Source organism: Emys orbicularis, chromosome 5, assembly GCF_028017835.1.
Source record: "Emys orbicularis isolate rEmyOrb1 chromosome 5, rEmyOrb1.hap1, whole genome shotgun sequence".
NCBI lineage: Eukaryota > Metazoa > Chordata > Testudines > Emydidae > Emys > Emys orbicularis.
In genome coordinates, this window is record NC_088687.1 from 139,693,672 (window position 1) to 139,719,009 (window position 25,338).

A 25,338-nucleotide genomic window follows, 5' to 3' on the forward strand; every position below is an offset into this window, starting at 1 on the left:
CTGCATCAGCTATTGGAACAGAATAGAAGAACCAGACCAGACAAGCAACCCATCTCTCGAATCCAAGATGTTCTGAGTGGATTAAGAGGTAAATCTTGGTTCTCCATCTTAGATCAAGGGAAGGCCCTCAAGGTTCATTAACTGAAGAAACCCATCACTTCACAGCCTTCATTACTCCATGAGGTCTATATGAATGGATTAGGCTGCTTCCTTCCAGCAACGTATGGAAGAGAGCCTTGCAGAATTTAGGGATGAGATATGCATTCCCTACCTGGATGATGTCCTTGTGTGCAGTGGCACTTTTGAAGAACACATGGAGAATGTAAGGAGAGTATTGCAGAAGCATGGAATTAAGATGAAAGCTGCCAAACGTGAGCTCTTTAAGAGAAAGGTACTTTACTTGGGAATGAAGGTACCTGCTGAAGGTTAGAAGATGGATTCATCTGACACGTTGGCTGTTCATGATTTTGAAGATAAGCCACCAAATATCCCCGGGGAACTTCGCAAGCTGCTAGGCTTCCTCACCTATTATCCAAGGTACTTCAAGACTTTTTTTCAAGTAGCAACGCCATTTCTATGACTCGTTGACTGTTCCATTGGAATCTGTCACACAACACCATCAAAAGTGGACTTGGAAAAAGAAGACGCTTCCAGTAAGGGATTAGGTGCAGTCTTATTCCAGCGTCTGGAAAGTAAACCGAGGATCATTGGTCATGGGTCAAGAACACTAATTACAGCTAAGAAAAATGATCACCTTCATTCAGGAAAGCTGGAGTTCCTAGCTTTGAAGCAGGCTGTAACTAACAAATTCTGTGACTACCTCCACTATGCACAATCCTTCACAGTTTACAGGGATAACAACCCATGAACCTATGTCCTCCCCTCTGCCAGGCTGAATGCCACAGCACACCGTTAGGTTGAAGAATTAGTTGACTTTAACGTCAAAGTTAGATATTGTCCAGGGAAATCTAATGTGGTTGCAGATGCTTTATCCAGAATGCCCCTTGATGTGGAAAAAATATATGATGAAAGGCACAGAAGAGACCAGCAAAGATGTTATTAATGCTGTCTTCTTGGTTAGCAGTTATTACTACCAACCCTTTGGCAGCAGAGGACTTCTCCATGGCTATTAAATCCACCGTAACGCCTATTCTGTGAGAAGACAGTTTTGCAGCTCAGAAGGAAGATCCAGCTATTGTTAAAATTCTTTATTATAAGTCCTTGGGGCATGCACTGAACAACCAAAAGAGCACAGGAGGATGTGGTAAGATCTCTGCCCTGATGGGTGAATGGCATTGGTTGCATTTGGATACAGATGGAATACGTTAGCAGAAAACCTACTTATGAAATCAGCTGTATCACTTGAAATATCAAGAACTACACCAAGAGATGGGACATTTAGGAGCAGAGCAAGAAATCAGTCTCACAAGAGACCACAGATGAAGAGGGATATTGAACATCACACCACTAGAGTCTGTACATGTGTCACAAAACCTCACCAGCATTCCAGAGCTCCACTAATATAGTTACAATAGAACCATCTGAGCTTGTATCAATGGACTTCTTGCACCTAGCCAGAAGCAAAGGAGGGTATGAACATATCCTAGTAATATTGGATCACTTCACTAAGTTTGTCCAAGCCTACCCTACCACCACCAAGTCAGGCAAGACTGCGGCAAACATAATCTTCCGTTACTTATTTGGTTTTCCTGAAAGGATCCATCATGACCAAGGGGCAGAGTTTGAAAACAATTTATTCAGAAGGTTACAGCACTACTGTAAAATTGAAACATCTTGCACAACTCCACACCACCCACAGGGCAATGGTTAGGTAGAAAGGCTGAACTAAACCCTATGTTGAGAACCTTGCCAGAAGAATAAAAGTCAAACGGGAAGGACTCTCTTAAATCAGGGGCAGATTTAAGGGGCAGAGCCTGGTCACCAAACATGAAGCTTAGGGCTCAATGGTCACATCAACTTCGGTTTTTTTTAAAGATAAAAAGTGAAGAAAAGTCCCATAAAACAAAAAGCAGAGGCCTAAACAAAAGTGGATTCTCACCCAAATTGTGTTGGCTTGTGTATATCCAATTACTGGACCCTCACAACACCCCGGCGACATTTTCCCTTGGCAAATTATTCTACGATGCTGTCCAGCTGTCTCATCTTTCTCAACGGCCAGGAGAACTAGGCACTCAGCCATGTCTGTGATAATACTGAACACATGTCGTTTTTGACATGTCTTAATGTGCTTATTGTGCAGTCAGCACTAGCCACTCCAATTGGTATGGTGAGAAAAAGTAAACACAACATTTCCATTTCTGGTAAAACAGCATCAAGAGAACTTGACACACTGAAATTCAAGTAGCTCTGGACTCCAAGCAACAAAATGACCACTTATGTGTTCTTTGTAAAATAATACATCTTGAAAGACAATCTCATGAACCAAGTCTAAAAGAAAAATATGAGTATTTTCCCATCAGTTTAAGAACTTCCTTCTTTAAAGTTATATTTTGAAGTTGCCTGGGATGGAGGAAACCAAATAGAGGAGCTATCTCTTGAAATCCCTCACACTGAGATTTTAGTTCCACGATCATATTGTTTAAGACTTCAAAATATTTTCTTTGATGGTTACCCTTTGCTTCCAATGCAGAATCGTGTGCAAATTCATCATCCATGTAGCATACGCATCTCTTCCTGTGGCTTGGATAGTTTGCGTTTTCAAAACCCATTGCTTCCCACCTGCTCTGAGATGTTTTTACAATTTTATCATATTTTTCTTCAGCTCTGAGTTTGCTGAGATCATTCACTGTGCTCTCAAAAGTCCAGAGGACTTGGAACAGGACAATTTTCTTTGACTGTAGGATTCCAGAGGCTACAGCTGTGATAACTAAGATCCTATGCCACCATAATAGATTGAGGTAAACCATCCAAGCCATCAAAGACAGGTTGCTTTTTGCTCAACGTATGTCCTCGCTACTCCTGCGTTCGGCAACAGTTTAATCTTCTAGGCATTCAATTACATTCTCAAAATTTACTATCATTGCCTCATTTCATTCAAACTGCCCATCTAGACTTGCAGCGTACCTTTAGATGTAAAGGTCTCCTTCATTCTTCAGAAGCGTGTTCAATTTCATCTGCTGCATCAATCCCGTCAACTTCTGTGGGGGGCTTGAAATGCATCATCATCTCCTCTTCCTTTTGCAAAGCTGTACTCTCTCAAGCACGATACAGATAAAGAAGATAAAGATTCTCTTTAGACTTAATCATTAATTTTTCCCATCGATGGTTAGAGTCTCTGAGATATTTATATATTTCCTGCAAAGTTGTGAAGAAAACCTTCAGATCTGGACTGGCCTTACCTTCAGCAGCATGTGCCAAAACTAGGTTAATGTGATGTGCTGGGCAATGGATGTATGGTGCCCACACTTTGTCTCCCCTGCCTGAAGGATATTCTTTCATTTTTGCTTGCAATCCTCCATGATCTCCGGCCATAACACTGGCACTATCCTATTCCTGTCCAGACATCTATTTGGCGTTTAATCCATATTTGCAGGATAAAACATTACTGGTCACACAAGGATGCAGCATCTGCCTCACTTACTGCTCAAAGCTTACAAACTGCTCTTTTATATCTGCCACTCCTTTGACACAATCAACATTAACAAAGCGAAGCAAAATGGCCATTTGATCAACATGGCTAATATACATGACTTCATCTACAATGACAATAACAAAAACATAGCTTCTTTGCTGATATTAAGTATGCACCACCTGCTAAAAGACGTATAAGTTCATCAGTAATTGTCTTGCTCAAGTATTTGACTATCTTGGTGTCGCTGATATGTTGGGCAAAAGTTGTATTATGTCTGTCAGGTAAATACCACACTTGCTGCTCTCCAGCACCTCACGGTGGCCGTGGAAGGCGACACCTAAAGTAGCTGAAGTTTTGACTATGCCAAGCAATATTTTTAGTACTTGACATTTCTTAATATCTTCAGATGCTTGTTTATCAAACCAAGCTTTGATACGGTGACCCTTCGTGACCCGCAGAGCTGCCATACATGACTGCACATGTTGTTTGCTCCTCCCCTGAGCACTGACTTTAGCATAGTCTTCCAATCATTGTTAGCCATGTTGATTTCCGAGTTTCTGTATCAGCCAGCAGCCAACAAATGTGACCGTATGCGTAACCTGAAAGATCTGCGTAAGCTAAGCCACTTGTCATGCAAACCTTCATACGATCAATTTTTCATTCTGTAAAATGAAGATGAAAAGTGGTGATATGTAGGGGGAAAAAGGAAACTCTCCATTTGGCCTATTGCTCAATGGGCTGGCAAGCAGGGGCGGGTCCAGGCACCAGCGCAGTAAGCGCGTGCCTGGGGTGGAAAGCCGCGGGGGGTGGCCTGCCGGTCGCTGTGAGGGCAGCAGTCAGGCAGCCTTCAGCGGCGTGCCTGTGGGAGGTCCTCCGGTCCCGCAGCTTCGGCGGCAATTCGGCGGCGGGCACCCGCAGACACACCACCGAATCCACGTGAACAGTGGACCAAACGCACGCGTGCCGCCGAAGGCCACCTGACTGCCGTGCTTGGGGCAGCAAAAAGCATAGAGCCGCCCCTGCTGGCAAGGACTACTCTGTAAAAGGTGATAAAACGGTTTCCTATGTGCTAGGGTAACACAGATAATTAACAACAACACTAGCTAATGGAAGCAGAGACCCCGGGTTGTGTACCTCTCCACAATAGCCCTGGAAATGCCCTGCTTTGAGGATTTCATTGACAGTGAACTCAACCAACAAGCAACCCAAAAGAAGGGCCCAATCGTGCAAGGCGCTGAGCCCCTTTATTTCCCAATGACTTCACATCACAGCACTCAGCACCTTGTAGGTTCGGCCTAAGAGCTGCACTCAGGTTTCTGAGAGATGGGCAATGTGGTCCTTGCTGCTGGTAGGTCTGGGCAGCGCCTTTCCCGTTCACTTTGTTCTGCTCAGCCTCTTGATCCAAGCATCGCCCTCGGCACCTTTGCTTTCTGCTCCTGTCAGCGTTTTATTAACCTATCTGTTCTGCAGCCTATGGTTGGAAGCGGCCGTTTTATTCCTCATTTAATTTTCATGGTGCATAAAACACTGGCAGGCCTGACAGGGGAGAGTTATCGCTGCTGATGTGCACTTTTATAAGGGCGCTTAAAAAATATTAAATCAACATTTACTAAAATATTTGCAGGGTGTGGGGATGAAATTCAGTGTCAAGAGCATGCGCCGCAAATCTTACACATCCCAAAGACACGGTCAGGCAGGAAACTCAATAGAGTTTGGTTTAGAAACATAGAACCACAGGGTTAGAAGGAACTGCAAAGGCCGTCTAGTCTAGCCCTTGCCAAGATGCAGGATTTGTTGTGTCTAAACCATCCAAGACAGGTGGCTCCAGCCTCTTTTTGAAAACCTCCAGTGAAGGAGCTTCCACAACCCCCCTCGGTGTCTGTTCCATTGTCCTACTGTTCTTACAGTCAGGAAGTTTATCCTGAGATTTAATCTAAATCTGCTGTGCTGTAGTTTGACCCACTGCCTCTTGTCCTGCCCTCTGTGGCAGTTTTTCTCCAGCTTGTTTATGGTAGCCTTTCAAGTGTCTGAAGACCACTATCATATCCCCCCGCCATCTCCTCTTTTCCAAACTAAACATACCCGGTTCCTTCAGCCTTTGCTGATGTGTCTTGTATTCCATCCCTTTGATCATCTTTGTCACTCACCTCTGGATCCTTTCCAGTTTTTCCACATCCTTTCTATACGGCACTGACCAAAACCGGACACAGTTCTCCAGCTGAGGCCTAATCAGGCCCAAGTAGAGCGTTACTATCACCTCCCATGACTCGCATGCTATGCCTCGGTTAATGCAACCCAAAATTGCATTTGCTTTTTTTGCAACAGCATCGCATTGCTGACTCATGTTGAGGTTGTGATCCATCACAACTCCCAGATTGGTTTTTTTTTTGTCACCCACACCACATTATTTCTTCAACACTGACTTTAAAGGGACATTTATATAAAATCAACAACAAACAGTTTTAGTTTATTCCTTTTTTTAAGAAAAATGCTGCACTTCCCCAGCTACAGATCTCTACCCAGGACACAAACATTACAGATTAAGTCTCGTAGCCACCGGGGAGTTAGATAATGATTATTGGCCTCATTATACAGATGGAGAAACTGAGGTACAAAGCAGTAAAGAGATTTACTAGAGGTTACAAAGCAGAACTGTAGCACAGGTAGGAAAAGAACCATCTAGAAGTATCTATATGGGAAGGGATCTAATGTAGCAGACAAAGGCATAACAAAATCTAATGGCTGGGAGCTAAAACTAGACAAAATCAGGTTAGAAATAAGGTGGATGTTTTTACCAGTGAGGGTAATTAACCAATGGAACAACTTACCAAGGGCTTTGGTGGATTCCCCACCACTGAGTGTCTTTAAATCAAGATGTATGAAACAAACAGACAAACTCTAGCTCATCCAGAAGATATGGGCTTGATGCATGAATCATTGGCTGAGATTGCTATACGATAACAATGGTCCTTTCTAGCCTTAAAATGTATAAATCTATTACCCCCGATCTCCTGGCTCCCAGTTTCTGTGCTTTAACCACACCAAGTATCCCCTGTGTTTTGCATTTCTTTCCCAGTGCTGGAAACACAAATACAACATCCCTGTGCTAATGTGTGAGTTGTGTCCAGGTGTTGTCAGCACAGGCACAGGGAGGAGGGGGGGAAGGAACACCCACATTCTGTCACTGATGCTCTCTGCAGCCTTGGGAAAAATCACTTCATAATCATTAATTCCCCACCCCACAGCTGGGGAGAAATGAAGCTGAGCGAATTTGGGGCTTGATCCCAAGTGCCTTCCACATGGAACTCCCAGAGACGTCGTTACAATGCAGGCTGCAAGCTCTCTGGGGCAGGGATTGCTTTCGGTGAAGAGCCCAGAATGATGGAGCTTGACTGGGGTCTCTGGGCGCTATGTCATAATGATAATAGATAAAGGGGGCAATGCAGAATTAGACCAAAGGCTTTGAAGATGAAATGGTCCAGCTGATGCAGCTGGCGTAGCAGCTCTGCGCCCATACCCCCGGCCCAGGGCTCACCTTAGCTTGAGGCATGATGTAGCCACTCTGATATGTCCTTGCTAACACCATTCTGGATACCGTTGGTAGCGGGACTGAAGCATGTCTACACTAGAAACTCTGCAGCTACACCGCTGTAGCGTAGACGCTCACCACAGCAATGGGAGGGGGGTCTTCTTTCGCTGTAGCAAATCCACCTCTCTGAGAGGCAGTAACTAGGTCGAAGGAAGAATTCTTTCATCAACTTAGCACTGTCTACACCAGGGCTTAACTACGCTGCGCAGGGAGTGAATTATTCTCATCCCCGAGTGACGTCGTTGGAGCAACCTAAGATTTAGGCGTAGACCCGACCTGAGTGACCCAGGCGACTGACTGCAGAGCCTGTCATATCTAAGTCACTGCTGGTCCATTGAAGGAACCAAAACTCTCTATCATCAGATGTGGCTGGTGGGAAACCTGGGAAAAATGGGTAGGTGAGATCTGAGTGGGCCTGAAAAACCACCAGAAGAGCCAGCACTAACTGCAAACCAGATGGGCATCTCAGCAGAGAGGCCACCATCTGGATGGCAACTCAACTTGCCTGGAGAAGGTTTCAGTCTGCCCATTTCAAGGGGGGAAGAAGCTAGCCCGGCTGCTGCCTGCACTGATCCTGTTCTGTGGCTAGAAGGAGCAGGAACTGGCGTGTTTCACCAACACACATTTCCTTTTGAAGACCCTGTTTGGAAAACCCGCCCGCTGAGACGTGGCCCCGACTGACCTTCCATCAGGGTGTGGTGGATGCTCCAGTAGACGCTCAGGCAATGTTTCTCCTTCTTCATGCCCCGTTTACACTTGCAGCCAGAGAGTTGGCTGGACAGCAGGGCCGTCACCGTGCTCCGGCACTGGTTCTTGGCGTCCGGCCCCAGTTTGTTGGCGCCGTTGCCCGCGATGCATTGCCGGAGGGTCCGGAACTTGGAGCTGCAGCTGGGATCATTGGTGCAGGACTCCCCGGCCTGCAGGCAATCTCTGCCCGAACTCACTGCTTCCGTCATGGCTTCTGCAAGAGAACGAGAGAGAGAGTCAGGGTGCGATGCTCCCAGACTGAAGATCAAAGCAATTCAACAACATCTCTCACTTTCTGGGCCAGGCTCTGAATAAGTCTTTGCTTAAATATACAAGCCCAATGGCCTGGCTTCCCCCAAGCACCTTACAAACAATGGGCCCACTCATGAAGTCCTTACTCATGAACTCCCATTGATCTCAAGGGCACAAGTCGAAACTGCAAAATCACGACTTCAATATACAGTCACCTCCCCTCCTGCTGAAATTTGCCTATGGTGCAATGCAGCAGCTGCTTAACAGTGTGTAGCAACACCATCCCACAGCCTTCCAAAGCTGCCCATGCAGCTCTACAGATTCGCCTACAGGGGAACTGGGAGGGCAACATGCCCCCTTTGCCATACACTGGCACAGGGAAAGCCCTGGGAATGAACTGATGGTGGAGGGATAGCTCAGTGGTTTGAGCATTGGCCTGCTAAACCCAAGGTTGTGAGCTCAATCCTTGAGGGGGCCATTTAGGGATCTAGGGCAAAAATCTGTCTGGGGATTGGTCCTGCTTTGAGCAGGGAGTTGGACTAGATGACCTCCCACGGTCCCTTCCAACCCTGGTATTCTATGATTATATGTCTTCTTTCACTATTTTGTGGCCCATGGAAATCGCAGCGCTCCACTGAAGTCAAAGGCAATTTACACCTGTGGAAAATCTGGCTCTTTGACTGTACGATCCCAGACGAAAGGCAGTGGATCAGCCCTGCAATCCATTGCATGGACAGACCTACTGCGTTGCTGCTGATTCCCCTCCGTCTCCCACCAGCTGAGCGTGGTGCAGTTGCCTTGCCCGCCACGGGGAGGGCAGCGGCGTATGCGGGAGGAGAGGAGAATCAGCCCCTTTCGCATGCGCGTGTTCTCGCTCTCACGCCTTCGGTGGGGCGGCGGATGGGAAAATTCTCCAAACGTTAAGTGCATGTAGCCTCAGTAACTGCGGGGAGGTTTGGATGTGCAGCGGGCAAGCCCCCGGTGTGCGATGACTGGGTCGGTGTATGTTCCGGGGGCAGGCCACTTTGTCACCGGCGAGCCATTAGGACCTCTCCAGGGCTTGTGCCTGGTCCGATCATTTCCAATGTCTCGGCAGAGGGGTCTCGAGTTTTCCCCTCTGAGGGTACGTCTACATCTCCTGGAGATGACCCACACTAGCTCTGAGCGAGCCAGCTAGCTAAAAATAGCAGCGTAGCTATAGCTGCACCAGGGGGCGCTAGCTGCCCCGAGTACGTACCTACGGTTTCAGACAGGATCACACTCAGAGCACCTAACTCATCTCGCTGCCGGTGCAGCCGCGGCTACACGGCTACTTTAGAGCTAGCACAGGTGTGTCTGTCTGAGCTGCAAGCCCCTGTGCACCCACGGAGTCAGCACCTCTGGACCGAGGGGCTACAGAGCCCCTGGGGCCTTGGCCTACAACACCCTAGAGAGCTCATTGGGAAAAGCCCAGGGACTAACACAAAGCTGTGCCGTGATGGGTGCTGAGCTATTGGGGTCCCCGTGCAGCATGACGCTGCCATGCACGCAGCGTGATGGTGGCCCAGCGTTCCCCGGTGAACAGGCATGAGAGCAGATGGAGCATCTCAGACAGAGGGGAGAACACCAAGTCCAGGAAAGGCCCGGCCTGAAGGAAAGTGGCTGACATGCGTTTGCTGCCCTCTGTTCATTCAGCCATCCAAGCTGCCCCTGTGACCACATCACAATTGAACACAGCCCCAACATTTGGGTGTAGTGCTCAATGCTGGCCTGGATTGCAGGTGGCTGTTCTTCCCCAGAGCCGGGGGTGACAGTTGGGGGGAGGGTATCCTGTGGGACGGGCGCTCAGGTTACAGAGTGGATGTGACATCCTCCTGGCGTGAGAGAATGGCCTTGCCATCCCGGCTGCCATTTCAAACTAAGGTGACGTTCTCATTTGCTCCCTGTCCAAAATGGCTGCTCAGCGCCGTTGTGGCCCACCCCAGTGAGAGGGGGCCTCATTCTGCTCTCGCTTTGGTGTAAATCTGGAGTAACTCCATTGAGGTCAGCGGGGGGGTCACATGGGGGTAGAACTGGTTTAAGTGAGAGGAGAATTAAGCCCATAGTGTATAAAGGAATTGCAGAACCAGCACTATAAAAACATAAGCTATTGCCATTACCTCAGAACAGTAGTTCTCAACCTGCCCACACCGGGACCCCCTTTTCCATACCAATACTCCACTTTCAGCCAGTGGTCCCTCTACTATTTAGGAATGGGGGGGTAATGAACCGCTAACTCCTGGGTGGGATCACGATCTGCAGGTTGAGAAGGCTTGCCTTACAACTCTTGTTGGGTCCTCCTCAACCTTACAGAGTGGCCCATTCCCCAGTGTGGTGATTCCCTCAGTGCCAGCTTTGGATAAGTGCAAAGGACTATGGGTCATCTCAGAAAAGAACCAGTTGAAAGTAGCTGGGGGAGGGGAGGTGCTGGGAAATCCCCTTTTTTAGAGGCTGTAATGTGGCATGCCCCCCTCGCATGCCCATCACTGGCCGGTGGGGTAGCTCACAGCAGACGCACATCACAGCTTGGTCTTTCAGAACCTCCCAGGACTGCTCCAGTTTGAATTAATCTGATTTCTTTGAAATGTATTTTATGGCACAAGCAGCTGCCACGTCAACTAGCATGAAACCACCTTCTCGCCTGTAGGGGAGTCTCCTTTCCCCTTTTGGCACCTTTGGGAGAAGAAGTATGGTCCACAACCGCACCTCAGAGGACATTGTGGGCTATCATCCATTCTATTCACGGGGCTTCTCCCCTCTTCTTCATTCCTCCCCAGCGATCCCCATTTCTCTCTGCCCTGATTTCACTAACCCCACTCCCTCACGTGATCCCGACACATTCACCTCTCCAGGCAATGCAGCATTAGGATGTTTTTGGTAAGAGCTGCTTCTGTGCTGGCTAGAATGGAGGGCACCAGCTGGAATCTGGCTGTTTAAATTCTGTCCATCCAAGCTCCTGGCCAGCACAAACATGGCTGCTCTGAAATGCCGAGGTTGGCTCTCAACCACAGCAATCCTGTCAAACTCCAAATCATCTCAAACTCCCCCATCTCTGAAAGCATAAATTGTCTCAAAACTTTAGACAAATTTTAGTTCAAGGCAAGCCTAATTTATTCATGGATCTCAATTTATTCAGCACTTTAGGATTGTTTAGATCACTCCAAAAGGTTGATAGAAACATTCTTTTAGGCATGCATGAAACCCCCACTTCAGCTCTTATAACCTTAAAAACTACTGAACCAACTTTCTTCAAACTGAGCTTGCTCCCTAAATCTTAATGAGATCTATAAAACAAGCTAAGTTTGGTGTCTCTGCCTTCAGTCACTGCTGAGTTATCCATGCACAAATTTTCTGAGCAGAACATACTGGGAAAAGGTCTATATTTTTTTTTTTACTGAAAAAAACTGAAAAAAACGGACAACGGATTTTGCTCAGATGTTCTAAAAAGTGTCTGGGCTAAGAAAAAATGTGCAAAATTTCAGCCTAAAAGGAATTAGTTTGTCAGCGTCACATGAGCAACTGGCAAAGGTGGGTTGGAATGGATGTTGGGACCCAGTGTGAACTCCAGCAGATACTAACCATGCCGGGTATAAACACAGACAATCTGCAAAGACTGTAAGGTACTTTGGGAGCCTACTTAAAATAAATCAAACATTCACGGATTCAAAAATTTGCCTACAAAATATAAAGTGAATATGTTCTCAAGCTGAGACCCGCTCACATGAACAGAGAGACCAGGAGCAATATTTACAGATCAAGTTCTAATGCCCCAAATGCTGGTGCTTTCTGTTTACGATGCAGGCACTGGAAGCAACTTTAACTGGGATGTTACAAATGACCCATTCCATAATCGTGTTATTTAATAACTAAAAGATCTGGGGGATTTTTATTGTTAGCGGTATGTTTGCTGCTGAGACAACATAACATCACCTTTCCCCCAGCATGGCCCTCGGAAGTCATTTTATGCAACGTAAAGAAAGGGTCTCTCTGAGAAAATCTGTGTAATTTACAATATGGATGATGTGTCTTAACCTGCCCATGAGCGAAAGGGACATAAGAACACAAGAACAGCCATACTGAGTCAGACCAATTGTCCCTCTAGCCCAGTATCCTGTCTTCCAACAGTGGCCAATGCCAGGTGCCCCAGAGGGAATGAACAGAACAGGTAATCATCATGTGATCCATCCCTTGCCACCTGCTCCCAGCTTCTAGCAAACAGAAGCTAGGGACACCATCCCTGCCAATCCTGGCTAATAGCCATTGATGGATCTACCCTCCATGAACTTATCTAGTTCTTTTTGAACCCTGTTATAGTCTTGGCCTTCACAACATCCTCTGGCAAGGAGTTCCACAGGTTGACTGTGCGTTGTGTGAAGAAATACTTCCTTTTGTTTGTTTTAAACCTGCTGCCTATTAATTCCATTTGGTAACCCCTAGTTCTTGTGTTCTGAGGAGGAGTAAATAACACTTCCTTATTTACTTTCTTCATACCTGTCATGATTTTATAGACCTCTATCATATCCCCCCCTTAGTCGTCTCTTTTCCAAGCTGAAAAGTCCCAGTCTTATTAATCTCTCCTCATATGGCAGCCATTCCACACCCCTAATCATTTTTTTGGCCTTTTCTGAACCTTTTCCAATTCCAATATATCTTTTTTGAGATGGGGCAACCAGATCTGCACGCACTAAATCAGATCTTCCTTGACAAGGATGGGCAAGTTCATGGTCTTGCTTTCACCATGTTCTTTGAGGGGTCTCTCTCAACACAATTCTACCTTATGATTTGTACACTGCTGCCCATCACCATAGTATGTGAGTGCCAAATTCAGGTCACTGGCATTTGGACCATGGATATGTTTTTTTCCCCCTGCTGCCTCTTTGTTGTAACAGAACTTTCAGCTCCCGTCTCTCTTTATTTGTGTATTTTGAAAGTCCTTTTGCCTGTATTATTCCCTTTGCTTGGTGTCAATTCCACACTGTTACTGTGGGCAGGTGGGGTCAGAAGTTTATTTTCACATCCTGTATATGGCTATATCTATCCGATGTCAGATCTCCTTCTGATCTCACATCAGAGTAGCTTTCCTTACTTTAGCGGAGTTACTCCTGATTTTCACCATGTGAGGGAAATCAGGATCATCCCGTGTTTTAAATAGTATTCAGTACATCTATAGTGCTTTTCACTCAGGGATCTCAAAGTATTTTACTGACCAAGCAGGTCCCACTCTATGCTATGGGGACAGCTCCATCCAGCACTGAAACGTAGCTGGCTCTGGGGTGAGACATCGCAGTGATGTGGATGGTGACGCTGGGCAAGAGTTTGAGGAATGACGTGAAACATGCTTTGTCCAGCTGAGGCTGCAGGGGGAGTGTCAGGTTAAGATATGAGCAGGGTACTCAGACGCCAGGTTCACCTGCCCCCGTTCTCCGACACTAGCCCAGCATTGCAGTGTTCAGGTTGCAAACCTACGGCAGATAAAACCCGTTTCCACTGAAAATTTCGGTTCGCACACGATCTGCCAACGTCCCTTTAAATATTGACGTTCCGCATTTACAAGGTGTGGATTCAAAACCCTCGAAGGGTTTAGATTCAGGAACAGTCCTGAGGATGACCATAGCGATCGCTGTTATTTCCGAGACAAACTCTTCACTCTAGGGAGAAAGACCGAGGAGTACTTGTGGCACTTTAGAGACTAACAAATTTATTTGGGCATAAGCTTTCGTGGGCTAAACTCATGAAAGCTTATACCCAAATAAATTTGTTAGTTTCTCAGGTGCCACAAGGCACGTTCTTTTTGCTGATACAGACTAACACGGCTGCTACTCTGAACTCTAGGGAGAGTGTCAGTTGCCTTGTTTTCTACTGCTCAGAGGAAAATGGCCACCCAGATCCTCCACTAGGTGGCAGTAGCTATTTACTGTCATTCTAGTTTAATTGAAAGGTTTTTACTTAATTCACTTAAGCATTGATGAGAGATTCCAGAAAGCACAAGGGCCTGAAGTCCTCTGTTTATCCATGGACAGCTACCCCCGGCAACATGTCTCCACTCTGATTTTCAGGGCCAAAGGATGCTGTGAGTCTCCAGCCCCATTCCACCAAGATTCCCAGCTCATTCTGGGAGTTTTGTAGTGTGGACACCTGCCTAGTAGGGGGTGGGCTAACACTATCAACTAGTTTCATGGAAGGGCCACCAAACGGCCGTTAGACAATCCTGGTTTTCATATACTGACAGTGAAATTCAAACTGGTTACTTGATACTGATATGTCTATTAGCAGCAAAATACTTAATACTCGGAAAACGAACCTCCAGTTTATTCAGAATGGTCCAAAAAATGGTCAAACATGGCTTTGATGGAGAAGATCACCACAAAATGGGGGTGACAGACACCAAATTTTGGTGTCCAAGGATGCAGCCGTGCAGTTGTGAAGTTCCCTGGCTCATCTGTATTGTCGTTACCAATGTTAAGATTACATTTGTAGCTTGTGTATGTAGATTTGTGTGGTCAGGTGCTCAGGTGTACATGAGGACAGAGCCCTTTATAGACAGCAACGATTTGTTTTCACACGTGCTGGTGGAATAATGATAATGCTATCATGACTGGTTAATGTGCTTCGAATACACTGCCCTGCACAAGGAGAATCAGTATTGCTCAATTTTGTGTCATAGTCACCGTACTGCTAAGGCTACTAGAGATTCTCTTTTAGCATAAGTGCTAGAGGCAAGAAGATTTGGCTTCTATCCCCACCCGTTCCGGGAAGCTCAGAGTTATTGTGACGGGCAGCGTAGTGACAACCCTACGGGGTAGTTAGCCAATGATTTGTTACAATACCAAATGCTTGAAGGTGCTGTACAAAAATAATGAATAGGTTGCCTTGTCATGAAAGGGACAGTTGAGAAGCATGTTATTATGCTAAGCCGGAAACGAAATACACCAGCTCCTTAGTATGCTGTGAAAAGCACAACAGAACCAGCAACATGTAAGGCCACTTTCACATTGTGAAACCGAAACCAGTGAAGGTTTGTTCCCAGCACCTCCTTCAGGGCGGTATCCAGCCCACTTCTAAATAACCCACGCGCTGGAGCTTCCACCAGTCCCCTCTGGGAGTGTTTCTTTAGAGCCATCCCCGCCGTACACATTGCACAGCTCATGCTGCTTGGCTTATTGTTTTACTGAATTAGGTCAGAGCAGCCAACACAAGTGGCCGCTGATTGATAATGATTGTTATTAGTTGTGCTCGGTGGAATTAGAGATTTGGTGTAAAAACAGGCTTCAAACCCCAGAACAAAACGTGCAGCTAATGAAACAACTACACAGGCCAGCTTGGTCGGTTGTTACTAACAATCCTCCTGGCTAGGGAGATGTTTTGCTCAGAATTCTTTGGTGAGAGCGGCTCAGCAACCGAACTCGTGAGGTTCTCGGCGCAACGCCAGCCGGTAGGTGCAGAAGCAGCTTGCACAACTTAACGGGGTTTGCCGCAGCATTTAGGCTGCTGCTGTGCTGAGACCACTGCCCATCAAGCTGACCAAGGCTGTCTCATTATTTCCTGGTCTGTCCGTACCTGGCTGCTGGCTCTTGTCTTAGACTTTGATTGTAAGCTCTTTGGGGGTGGGGGGCCGTCTTTTTGTGCTGCGTTTGTACAGCGCCTAGCACAACAAGGGTGCTACAATAATAAAAATGCTATCACGCTTGCTAAGTGTGTCCCTCGCCCCCTAGTGGCCGAATAGTTGACTACTTCTACCAGCTAATGAAATGACCCCTTTAGCTCAAGTGGCTAGAGGACTCTGATTCAAAGCCCACTGAAAACAATGGAAAGCTTCTCATTGACTTCCACAGGCTTTAGATGAGACTCTTGAAAGGTTCTATGCTCAGTTCCTGCGGCTGATAGATCCAAAACACACAGTGCTAACCAGGGTAGTGCCATGCATGAGTGATCTAAGTACTACGAAGAGCAACACACGTGAATGCAAAACTCTCTCGGGCAGGATTACAAAACAACACCAGTTACCCATGCTTTCCTATTCCCAGGTGCCTAAATATTTCTAAGGATCTGGGCCCTCTCCCGCATTGAAGTCAATGGGAATTAAGCACCTAAATACCTTTAAGGATCTGGGCCTAGGTGCCTGCATGCCCAGAATTTGTCAGGATGGATCCTCACAGACCTGGAGAAAACACATTTATGTGCTGATGACCATGCACTGGTAGTTCACTCAATCGATCAATGACATTCTATTTATAACTCATCTCTTTGCTCGTCCAGTTAACTGCTTTGGTTTCACAATTAGCCTAAAGAAAACTGAAGTGTTGTACCAGACTTGCTGGGGGATGCACACGCCCACCCAATTATTAATAACACCACCACTCCTCTCAAGTCCGTGGGTAAGTTTTCTTGCCGACGGAGCATGCCAGCACAGAATGCCACAACGGATTCCGGAATTACCTCTCGCACAGCCAAGGCGAACTCTGCATTTGGAATGTTGTCGGCTGCCTTTGGAACAATCGGGGTCTCGGAATAAGCACTAAGTAAATGTCTATCAGGCAGTTGTGCTAACAACATATCACCACCATATCAGGAAACGTGGTGAGTTCCAGATGTGCTATCTTCACTCCGTTTTCAGGGTCAAATTGTAGGACAAGATTCCTAACACCTAAATCCTTAATTGTTGTCAGATGTCCAGCATTCAAAGCATGCTCGTAACAGCTCCGACTATGTTGGTCTGGGCATCTTGTTCATATGGCCAACTCAAGAATCCCCAAGGCCATATTTTGTGGTCGGTTAAAGTGAGGCACCTGCTCTCATGGTGGTGAGTACAAATGGTATAAAGATACACTGAGGTCAAACTTGAAAGCATTTCAGGTTGATCCCAGTACCTGGGAAGCAACAACCCATGACAGAGCAAGGTGGGGGTAAATTTGTCACGTTGCCATTACACCCAGTTTCCAAGCAGTTATTAACACATGCGAAAAACATGAACAGTGCAAAGCAAGGATACAACAATCTGCAATGGTCATGGACAAATTGTGTGCGTCCCACATGCAATTGTGTTTGCGGTTCTTGGATCAAGCTGATCTCCCACATATTCATTGATAGTGTTCGCCGAATCCTCATATGCCTACACCGACATGAGACTCCATGCAGCCATCCTGTAAGGGCCAAGTCTCCCCTATCCAATGCCTTTGCCCCCTGTGGAGTTATTTACACCTCTTCAAAGGGTGTATAGGATGCTACCATTGCAAACGCAGACGTGAAGGACTCCAATGATGCAAGTGGGTGGAGAATCAGGCCCTTTGACTTCTTTTGAGATTAATAATCCCTATTTTAGATAATGCTTTTCATCTGGAGATCTCAAAGCACTTCACAAAGGAGGCAACTACCCATGTTCCTATTTTACAGATGGGGAAGGAAAAGCATTGAAAGGTGCAATGATTTGCCCATGGTCACACAGGAGGTCTGAGAGATCTGAGGTAATGCAAGTCCAGTGCGCTATCCACTGGGCTTATGTATTTTTCTTACCCTTAGAGATATAACTAGTGATAGCACCTGTAGCATCACAGTTCTACCGAGCACCATGCAAAGACAGAGTCAGTACAGACACAAAAAGAACAGGAGTACTTGTGGCACCTTAGAGACTAACAAATTTATTTGAGCATAAGCTTTCATGGGCTACAGCCCACTTCTTCGGACGCATAGAATGGAACATATATTGAGGAGATACAGAGAGCATGAAAAGGTGGGAGTTGTCTTACCAACTCTGAGAGGCCAATTAAGTAAGGCTAGGTCTACACTACAGTGGGGGGTCGACCTAAGATACGCAACTTCAGCTACGTGAATAGCGTAGCTGAAGTTGCGTATTTTAGGTCGACTTACCTGGCTGTGAGGACGGCAGCAAGTCGACCGCTGCCGCGCCACCGTCGACTCCGCTGCCGCCTCTTGCCGCGGTGGATTTCCGGAGTCGACGGCAGAGCGATCAGGGATCGATTTTATCGCGTCTTCACTAGACGCGATAAGTCGATCCCCAATAGATCGATTGCTACCCGCCGATCCGGCGGGTAGTGAAGACGTGCCCTAAGAGAAAAAACTTACAGTACAGACACAGGGGGAAGAGCGCCCTCTATTGAACCAATAGCATCACTTTCTGCAGCACATGTATCTTCCCTGACATTTCCCGTTCTACATCCTGATCAGATCTGACCCTGCTTAGCTCATGTGGCTAGAGCCACAGGTAGAATCATAGAAGATTAGGATTCGAAGAGACCTCAGGAGGTCATCTAGTCCAACCCCCTTTTCAAAGCAAGCCCAAGCCCAATTAAATCATCCCAGCCAGGGCTTTGTCAAGCCGTACCTTAAACATCTCCAAGGATGGAGCTTCCACCACCTCCCTAGGTAACCCATTCCAGTGCTTCACCACCCTCCTAGTGAAATAGTGTTTCCTAATATCCAACCTAGACCTCCCGCACTGCAACTTGAGACCATTTCTTCTTGTTCTGTCATCTGCCACCACTGAGAACAGCCGAGCTCCATCCTCTTTGGAACACCCCTTCAGGTAGTTGAAGGCTGCTATCAAATCCCCCCTCACTCTTCTCTTCTACAGACTAAACAAGCCCAGTTCCTTCAGCCTCTCCTCGTAAGTCATGTGCCCCAGCCCCCTGATCATTTTCGTTGCCCTCCGCTGGACTCTCTCCAAAACTGGATGCAATACTCCAGATGTGGCCTCACCAGGTAGTTGTTATACCATGCAGGGATGTCCTGACATCAGACAAATTCTCAGATGCTCCCCTCCAAAGTTACATCCACACCATCTGATACTGATGTGGCATTACCTCAGAGCATTGTCTGTGGTGGGTCTTAGTCTAAGAAGGATACTGGAACACAGCCCTCAGCTCAGTGCAGCCACTCATCAGTTACATGCAGGATATGAAGAAGAGCTCTGTGTAAGCTTGAAAGCTTGTCTCTATCACCAACACAAGTTGGTCCAATAAAAGATATTACCTCCCGCACCTTCTCATGCAGGATATGAGTCAGGATTCTTTATTCCAGACACCAACATAAGAAACACACTCCCTGGTAGCTATATTGTGTACAAGGATCAAATACAGTCCAGCTCAAGGCCTTTTCTTTCTTCGTGACAAACTTTTTCAGCAGACACATGTTAGATGCATTTCTCCTGGCTGCTGGCCACCCAGCAGGGCCCTGGCCTCTCTCATTAGTGCATGGAATAAAGAATCTCAAATTTTATTTTGCAGTGATCCCCTGATTGTTGCCTGGTGCTAGGTCTGCCTCACCTGGGTTATGTTATAGCTGCTCCATAGAGCTGTTCCACTTTCGTGCAGACCTCAGGGATAGAGCTGAGAGAATAATGATTTTTTTCTGTTCACTGACAATTCCAAAAAAATAAGAACTCATTTTGGGTCCAAGCAAAAAGGAGATTTTTCAGAATTTTTTACCTGAATTGTGAAGTCAAACAAACAAGCAAAAAGATGGCTTTGATCTGAAATAAAATGGTTCATTTCAGTTTTAACTCTTTTAAAATGTTTGACTTTTTAACAATAAAATTGAAGGACATTTCAAAACAAAAAGTAGTTTCAAAATAAAAATTGATTCCCCCCCCAAAGAAAACGTTAAAACTAAATGTTACAACAAAACTAAAAGATACAACAAGATCCAATGGCTGGACATTGGAGCTAGACAAATTCAGATGGGAAAGGCGGCACAAATGTTTAACAGTGAGGGTAGTTAACCATAAGAAGAACTTGCCAAGGGTTGCAGTCGATTCTGCATCACTGGCAATTTTTAAATCAAGATCATGGGCGGCGGGTATCAAAGGTCAGGGCAGGCTGAGCCTCCCCTGGCCCAGGCCGCCGCCCTGCCCCGAGGCCCCACCCTGCCTCCCCCTCCACCCTGAAGCCGGCAGGGCTCAGCTCCAGCTGGTGGCCTGGAGCTCAGGCACAGCGGCGGCCAGGGGCAGCCCGGGGCAGCCCTGGGGCTGGCTGTGGGGGGGTCAGGCCAGCAGCCTGGGGCTGGCTGTGGGGGGGTCAGGCCAGCAACCTGGGGCAGCCCTGGGGCTGGCTGTGGGGGGGGTCAGGCCAGCGGCCCGGGGCAACCCTGGTGCCGGCTGGGGTGGGGTGGGGGTCAGGCCAGCGGCCCAGGGCAGGCTTAGGGCTGGCTATGGGGGGGTCAGGCCAGCGACCCGGGGCAGGCTTGGGGCTGGCTGTGGGGGGTCAGGCCAGCAGCCCGGGGCAGCCCTGGTGCCGGCTGTGGGGGGTCAGGCCAGCAGCCTGGGGCAGCCCTGGTGCCGGCTGGCTGTGGGGGGTCAGGCCAGCAGCTCGGGGCAGCCCTGGTGCCGGCTGTGGGGGGTCAGGCCAGCAGCCTGAGGCAGCACTGGGGCTGGCTGTGGGGGGGTCAGGCCAGCAGCCTGGGGCAGCCCTGGTGCCGGCTGTGGGGGGTCAGGCCAGCAGCCTGGGGCAGCCCTGGGGCTGGCTGTGGGGGGGTCAGGCCAGCAGCCTGGGGCAGCCCTGGTGCCGGCTGTGGGGGGTCAGGCCAGCAGCCTGGGGCAGCCCTGGGGCTGGCTGTGGGGGGTCAGGCCAGCGGCCTGGGGCAGGCTTGGGGCTGGCTGTGGGGGGGTCAGGCCAGCAGCCCGGGGCAGCCCTGGGGCTGGCTGTGGGGGGGTCAGGCCAGCGGCCCGGGGCAGCCCTGGTGCTGGCCCAGCGCTGGGGGGACCAGCAGCCTGGGGTGGTGCTGGTGGGGGGCAGCGGCCTAGGGCTGGGGCAGGCAGCCTAGCATCGGGGGGGCTGGCCAGTGCAGCTGCAGCAAGTGGCTTCTGTGGCCGCAGGAGGGAGGGCGGCTCGGGGCTCCTCCGGCCATGGGGGTGGGGGAAAGGGCAGCTTGGGTCTCCTCCAGCAAGGGGGGGAGGGTGGCTAGAGTGGAAGGGGCGGGGCCAGCAGGCTAGCCTCCCTGATGGGGGGCTTCACCCGCTGCCCAGGATCAAGATTGATTTTTCCCCCTAGAAGACGGGCTCTAGTTCAGACAGGAATTATTTCAGGTCAGTTCTCTGGCTTGTATTATCGAGCAGATCACATCAGATGATCGCAGTGGCCCCTTCTGGCCTTGGATTCTATGGAACAATAGCCGAGGAAGTGAAGGGACCGACTGGCCGAGCAGGTTTGCTTTTGGCAGCGGCATTCTCTCTTCTCATGCTTACTCCAGTGTGAAAGCGCCTCTTTAAGAGCTCAAGGCAAGAGGTCTAGCGGTGTCCTAAGCACTTCACTTCCCACACGCTAGGCACACAGTTCCTTCCTTTGGCAGCTCCCTCTCGTTCCTCAACCGCAGCCAGCCAGCCAGAGGAAAAGGAACAGCTTTCTGACAAAGCCCGTCTCCAAGGACACGGGTGATGCTAGAGAACATCTGTCGCCAGGTGTTTACCGTGTAACCCTCTTTGGGAGGGGCAGCCGTGCTTCTGAGGGCACTGGGGACTCGAGGCAACGCCAGTCTGGGGAACACAGAGAGTGCAGGAGAGAGAGAGAGAGACAGACAGACAGACAAACACACACACACTCAGGGAATGACCCAGGCTAACTATAAAAGCAGAGGCTGGCATTTTCAAAGGGGGGGGGGGTCGAAATACAATAGAAACGGGGCAAAAGGAAGTTGAGAAGGATGGTCTAGTGGTAAGAGCACAGCGTACAATGGAGGGTAGCGCCGTTCAATTCTCTGTGCTAACACAGACTTCACTGTATGATCTAAGGCAAGCCACTTAGGCACAGATCCTCAAAGGTATTTCGGTGCCTAACTTCCATTGAAATCAACTGGGCCTTAGTCTCTGTGTGTCTCAGTTCCCCATCTGTAAAATGGGCATAGTAGCCCTGCCTGACGGGGTGTCGGGAGGATAAATGCATTGAAGATTGTGATGTGGTAGGTTACTCTAGTGAGTGGGGCCAATGTACCGAACATTAATAGGCACCTAACATCCTTAGGCTCTTTGAAAATCTTAACCTGAGCCCTGATATACGCCCGGGCTGACAGGAGGAAGCAGCCGGGGAGGAATGGAAAGGTGTAGGAGATGCTGCTCCCTCCTCAAAGGGGAAGTGAAGTGAAGTGAAGACACAGGGGAAGTAAGAACATAAGAACGGCCGTACTGGGTCAGACCAAAGGTCCATCCAGCCCAGTATCCTGTCGACCGACAGTGGCCAATGCAGGTGCCCCAGAGGGAGTAAACCTAACAGGTAATGATCAAGTGATCTCTCTCCTGCTGTCCATCTCCACCCTCTGACGAACAGAGGCTAGGGACACCATTCCTTACACATCCTGGCTAATAGTCATTAATGGACTTAACCTCCATGAATTTATCCAGTTCTCTTTTAAACCCTGCTATAATCCTAGCCTTCACAACCTCCTCAGGCAAGGAGTTCCACAAGTTGACTGTGCGCTGTGTGAAGTGGAGTGAATGTATCTAGATCTCACAGGCTGAGCTCTAAGTGGATTGCTTTATCAGCCTATCCATCACAGATTTTTTTTCAAGCCACTATTTGCCTAGCTAAGCACTTTGGGATTTTGGGGGATGAAAGCCTCCTTAGACACATACATCCCCCTCATCTCAATGGACTCTGCATGCCACGAGAGTGTGAGTGTTCTAAAGAGAACGCTAGGATTTAAGTGAGCAAACAGCAGGTGAAACGTGTGGCTTCCCTGTACAGCTCCTAGCCGTTTCTATTCTACAGCAGCACAACCGCAGCTTAGCCAAGTTTCTCAGGGACTGTGAATTTTTCAACACTGCTGAACAACACAGCTAGGTCAACCTAAGTTTTAGGTGCAGGCTAGGTCTCCTTCCCTCTCAGCAGTTCTTGAGAAGAATGCTGTTATGCGGGGGAGTGTGCTGACCCTCTCGGGTTCTAGGAGGAAAGCGACATCCCAGCGGTTAACTGTTTCTAAATGTGTTGTGGCCCCATGCGCAGAGATGCAGTGTGAAAATAAGGCTCATTCAGAAGTAGAGCAAATTTTTTATCAGTACAGAAATAAAATGGTCTTTCCTTCTGTGGTTCTGCTTCTTTACCCAGCAGAAAGTGGGGCTTTGATGAATTTATAGAGGGAGGAAGACACGAAAATGATGTTCGGGAAAAGTGTCAAGCAGTCCACTTTGATTTTTGAATATTTCTGCTGACATGCGGGGAAATGCGGATATGAATCATGTCCTAGTCACTTGAACTACAATACAGCTCACTCCATTTCTACTCATCACACTGTCTCAGATCTGTGTTACGTTTACAGCTCATTCAGGTCTATGGATTACATTTTGTAGGCCCTGGTCTAGCAAGCACTTAAGCACACACTTAAATTTAAGCATGTGAGCAATCCCATTGACGTCAATGTGCCTTATTGAGTTGAGGCTTTAGTTCATCTAATTTAACCCCATATTATTATTTATTTGTATTGTGTTAGCACCGAGAGGTCACCAATCAGGGTTCACCCATTGTGCGAGACACTCTACACACATAATAAAAAGACAGTCCCTGCCCCAACAGGTGGATGCAATAGACAGACGGGAAAAGCACAGTGTAAAAAAGGGGATCATATATAAAGACACGGCAAAGAGCAGCTAAGAAGCATGCATGCAGCATTAGTGACAGCACTCCGGATCACCTGAGGATTATTTGTATAGCATCAACAAGGTGCGATGTGCCTATACAGATCTTCCACACCCGAACGGCAGACAAATCTTCACTAGCTGTAATTGTGTTAGGTCTGGCCTTCCAGCCTCCACAGGAAAGACAATTCTGCAGGTCTGCCCTCCAGCCAATATTATTCCTGTTTCTCAGGTGCCCATCCCTACCGTATCTATTCCTCCCAGAAGAAAGCAGTGATACGCTTACAATACTTGGCCAAAACCAAACCAAACCAAAATGGACTGGACATTTTAAAGGGGAGCTGGATGGGCTAAAAATGGGCCCATTTTTGGGATGGGATCCAGCACTTTTGGAAGTCAGTGGCCCATACCAAGAAGGCACCCCGTGCTGAAAAACTAGAGCCCTGCTGTTCGACACCGCCAGAGATCAGCTCTTGGGTAGAGGATGGGAGTTGTTATGTTCTACCACGGAGAAATATAACTACGACATGTATTGAGCACGTCTCCACTGCATGAGTAGGCAGGCCATACGCCCAGTTTGAAACCAGACAGTCCTCTTTTTGGGTGCTTTATCCCCCATCTGGAACTGAGCCAAAACTGGACAAAGGTTTTGTCCTTGATCCGAATCTCAGACTTTAAGGCTAGTCATCTAGTCTGACTTCCTGCCCATCGCAGGCCACAGAACCTCGCCCACCCACTCCTGTAATAGATCCCTAACCTCTGGCTGAGTTACTGAGGTCCTCAAATCTCAATTTAAAGACTTCAGGTTACGCAGAATCCACCATACATGTGTACAAGGTCATGCCGATAGGGGTGGAGCAGCGTGCTCTTCAAAATGGCATCCTTCATGTGGCGTAATCTCATATGCACCGTGTGTGCGAGGTCATGCCAGTGAAGGCAGGTTCACACCATTCCCAGCAGCACCAGAATGTCTGGTGAACTGGGGATGCGTGAGTGGTTACCCTCTGCACTGGTATCCCCCCCAGCACTGACTGACCCTCCCATATCCCTTCCCAGCATACACTCTGCTCAGCGCAAAATCTCTGGGAGAGGGTCTCCATAGGGCAGTCTCTTCTTTGACATAAGTGCAGGGGACTGGACTAGATGACCTCTCGAGGTCCCTTCCAGTCCTAGGATTCTATGGTTCTTTGGTTGTTCCATAGTCCCGATCAGGAGTCTGGAGGGGAAATAGACTGTCGCCACTGCATCACAGCCTGCATGAGCACTAGTAAAGCAGACTTTGATGGCTCCCCATATCCCCTCTACCACAGAGAGAGCACTGCGTTTCACATCTCATTTCCTTTATTGGCTGTAAAAACCATAGGTAGAATCCTGCCCTCACTAGAGTCAAAGGGAGTTGTGTCATTTCACCCTCACTTCCATCCCCACACCCAGAAGAGACAAGCCCAATGAGCTGCCCCGGAAACATGTTTGGAATGTACCTTCAGGACACAATGTCAACTCTTCTGAACAACACGACAGACATTTTAAGGGCTGAAGAAGTGACCATCAGACCCGTGTAACACA

The 25,338-nt window shown here is 48.1% G+C and overlaps 1 protein-coding gene across 1 annotated transcript in view; it reads right to left on the reverse strand.

Moving 5' to 3' along the window:
• GFRA4 (GDNF family receptor alpha 4) overlaps nt 1–16,751 on the reverse strand; it is a 59,237-nt gene extending 42,486 nt beyond the window's left edge. Inside the window, exons 1-3 of the mRNA XM_065405754.1 lie at nt 16,635–16,751; nt 15,841–15,874; nt 7,864–8,142 (exon numbers count right to left, since the gene is read on the reverse strand). Of these exons, the coding sequence (XP_065261826.1) occupies nt 7,864–8,142; nt 15,841–15,874; nt 16,635–16,751 (430 nt within the window). The remainder of the gene's footprint in view (nt 1–7,863; nt 8,143–15,840; nt 15,875–16,634) is intronic.
• Between the last annotated feature and the right edge of the window lie 8,587 nt (nt 16,752–25,338).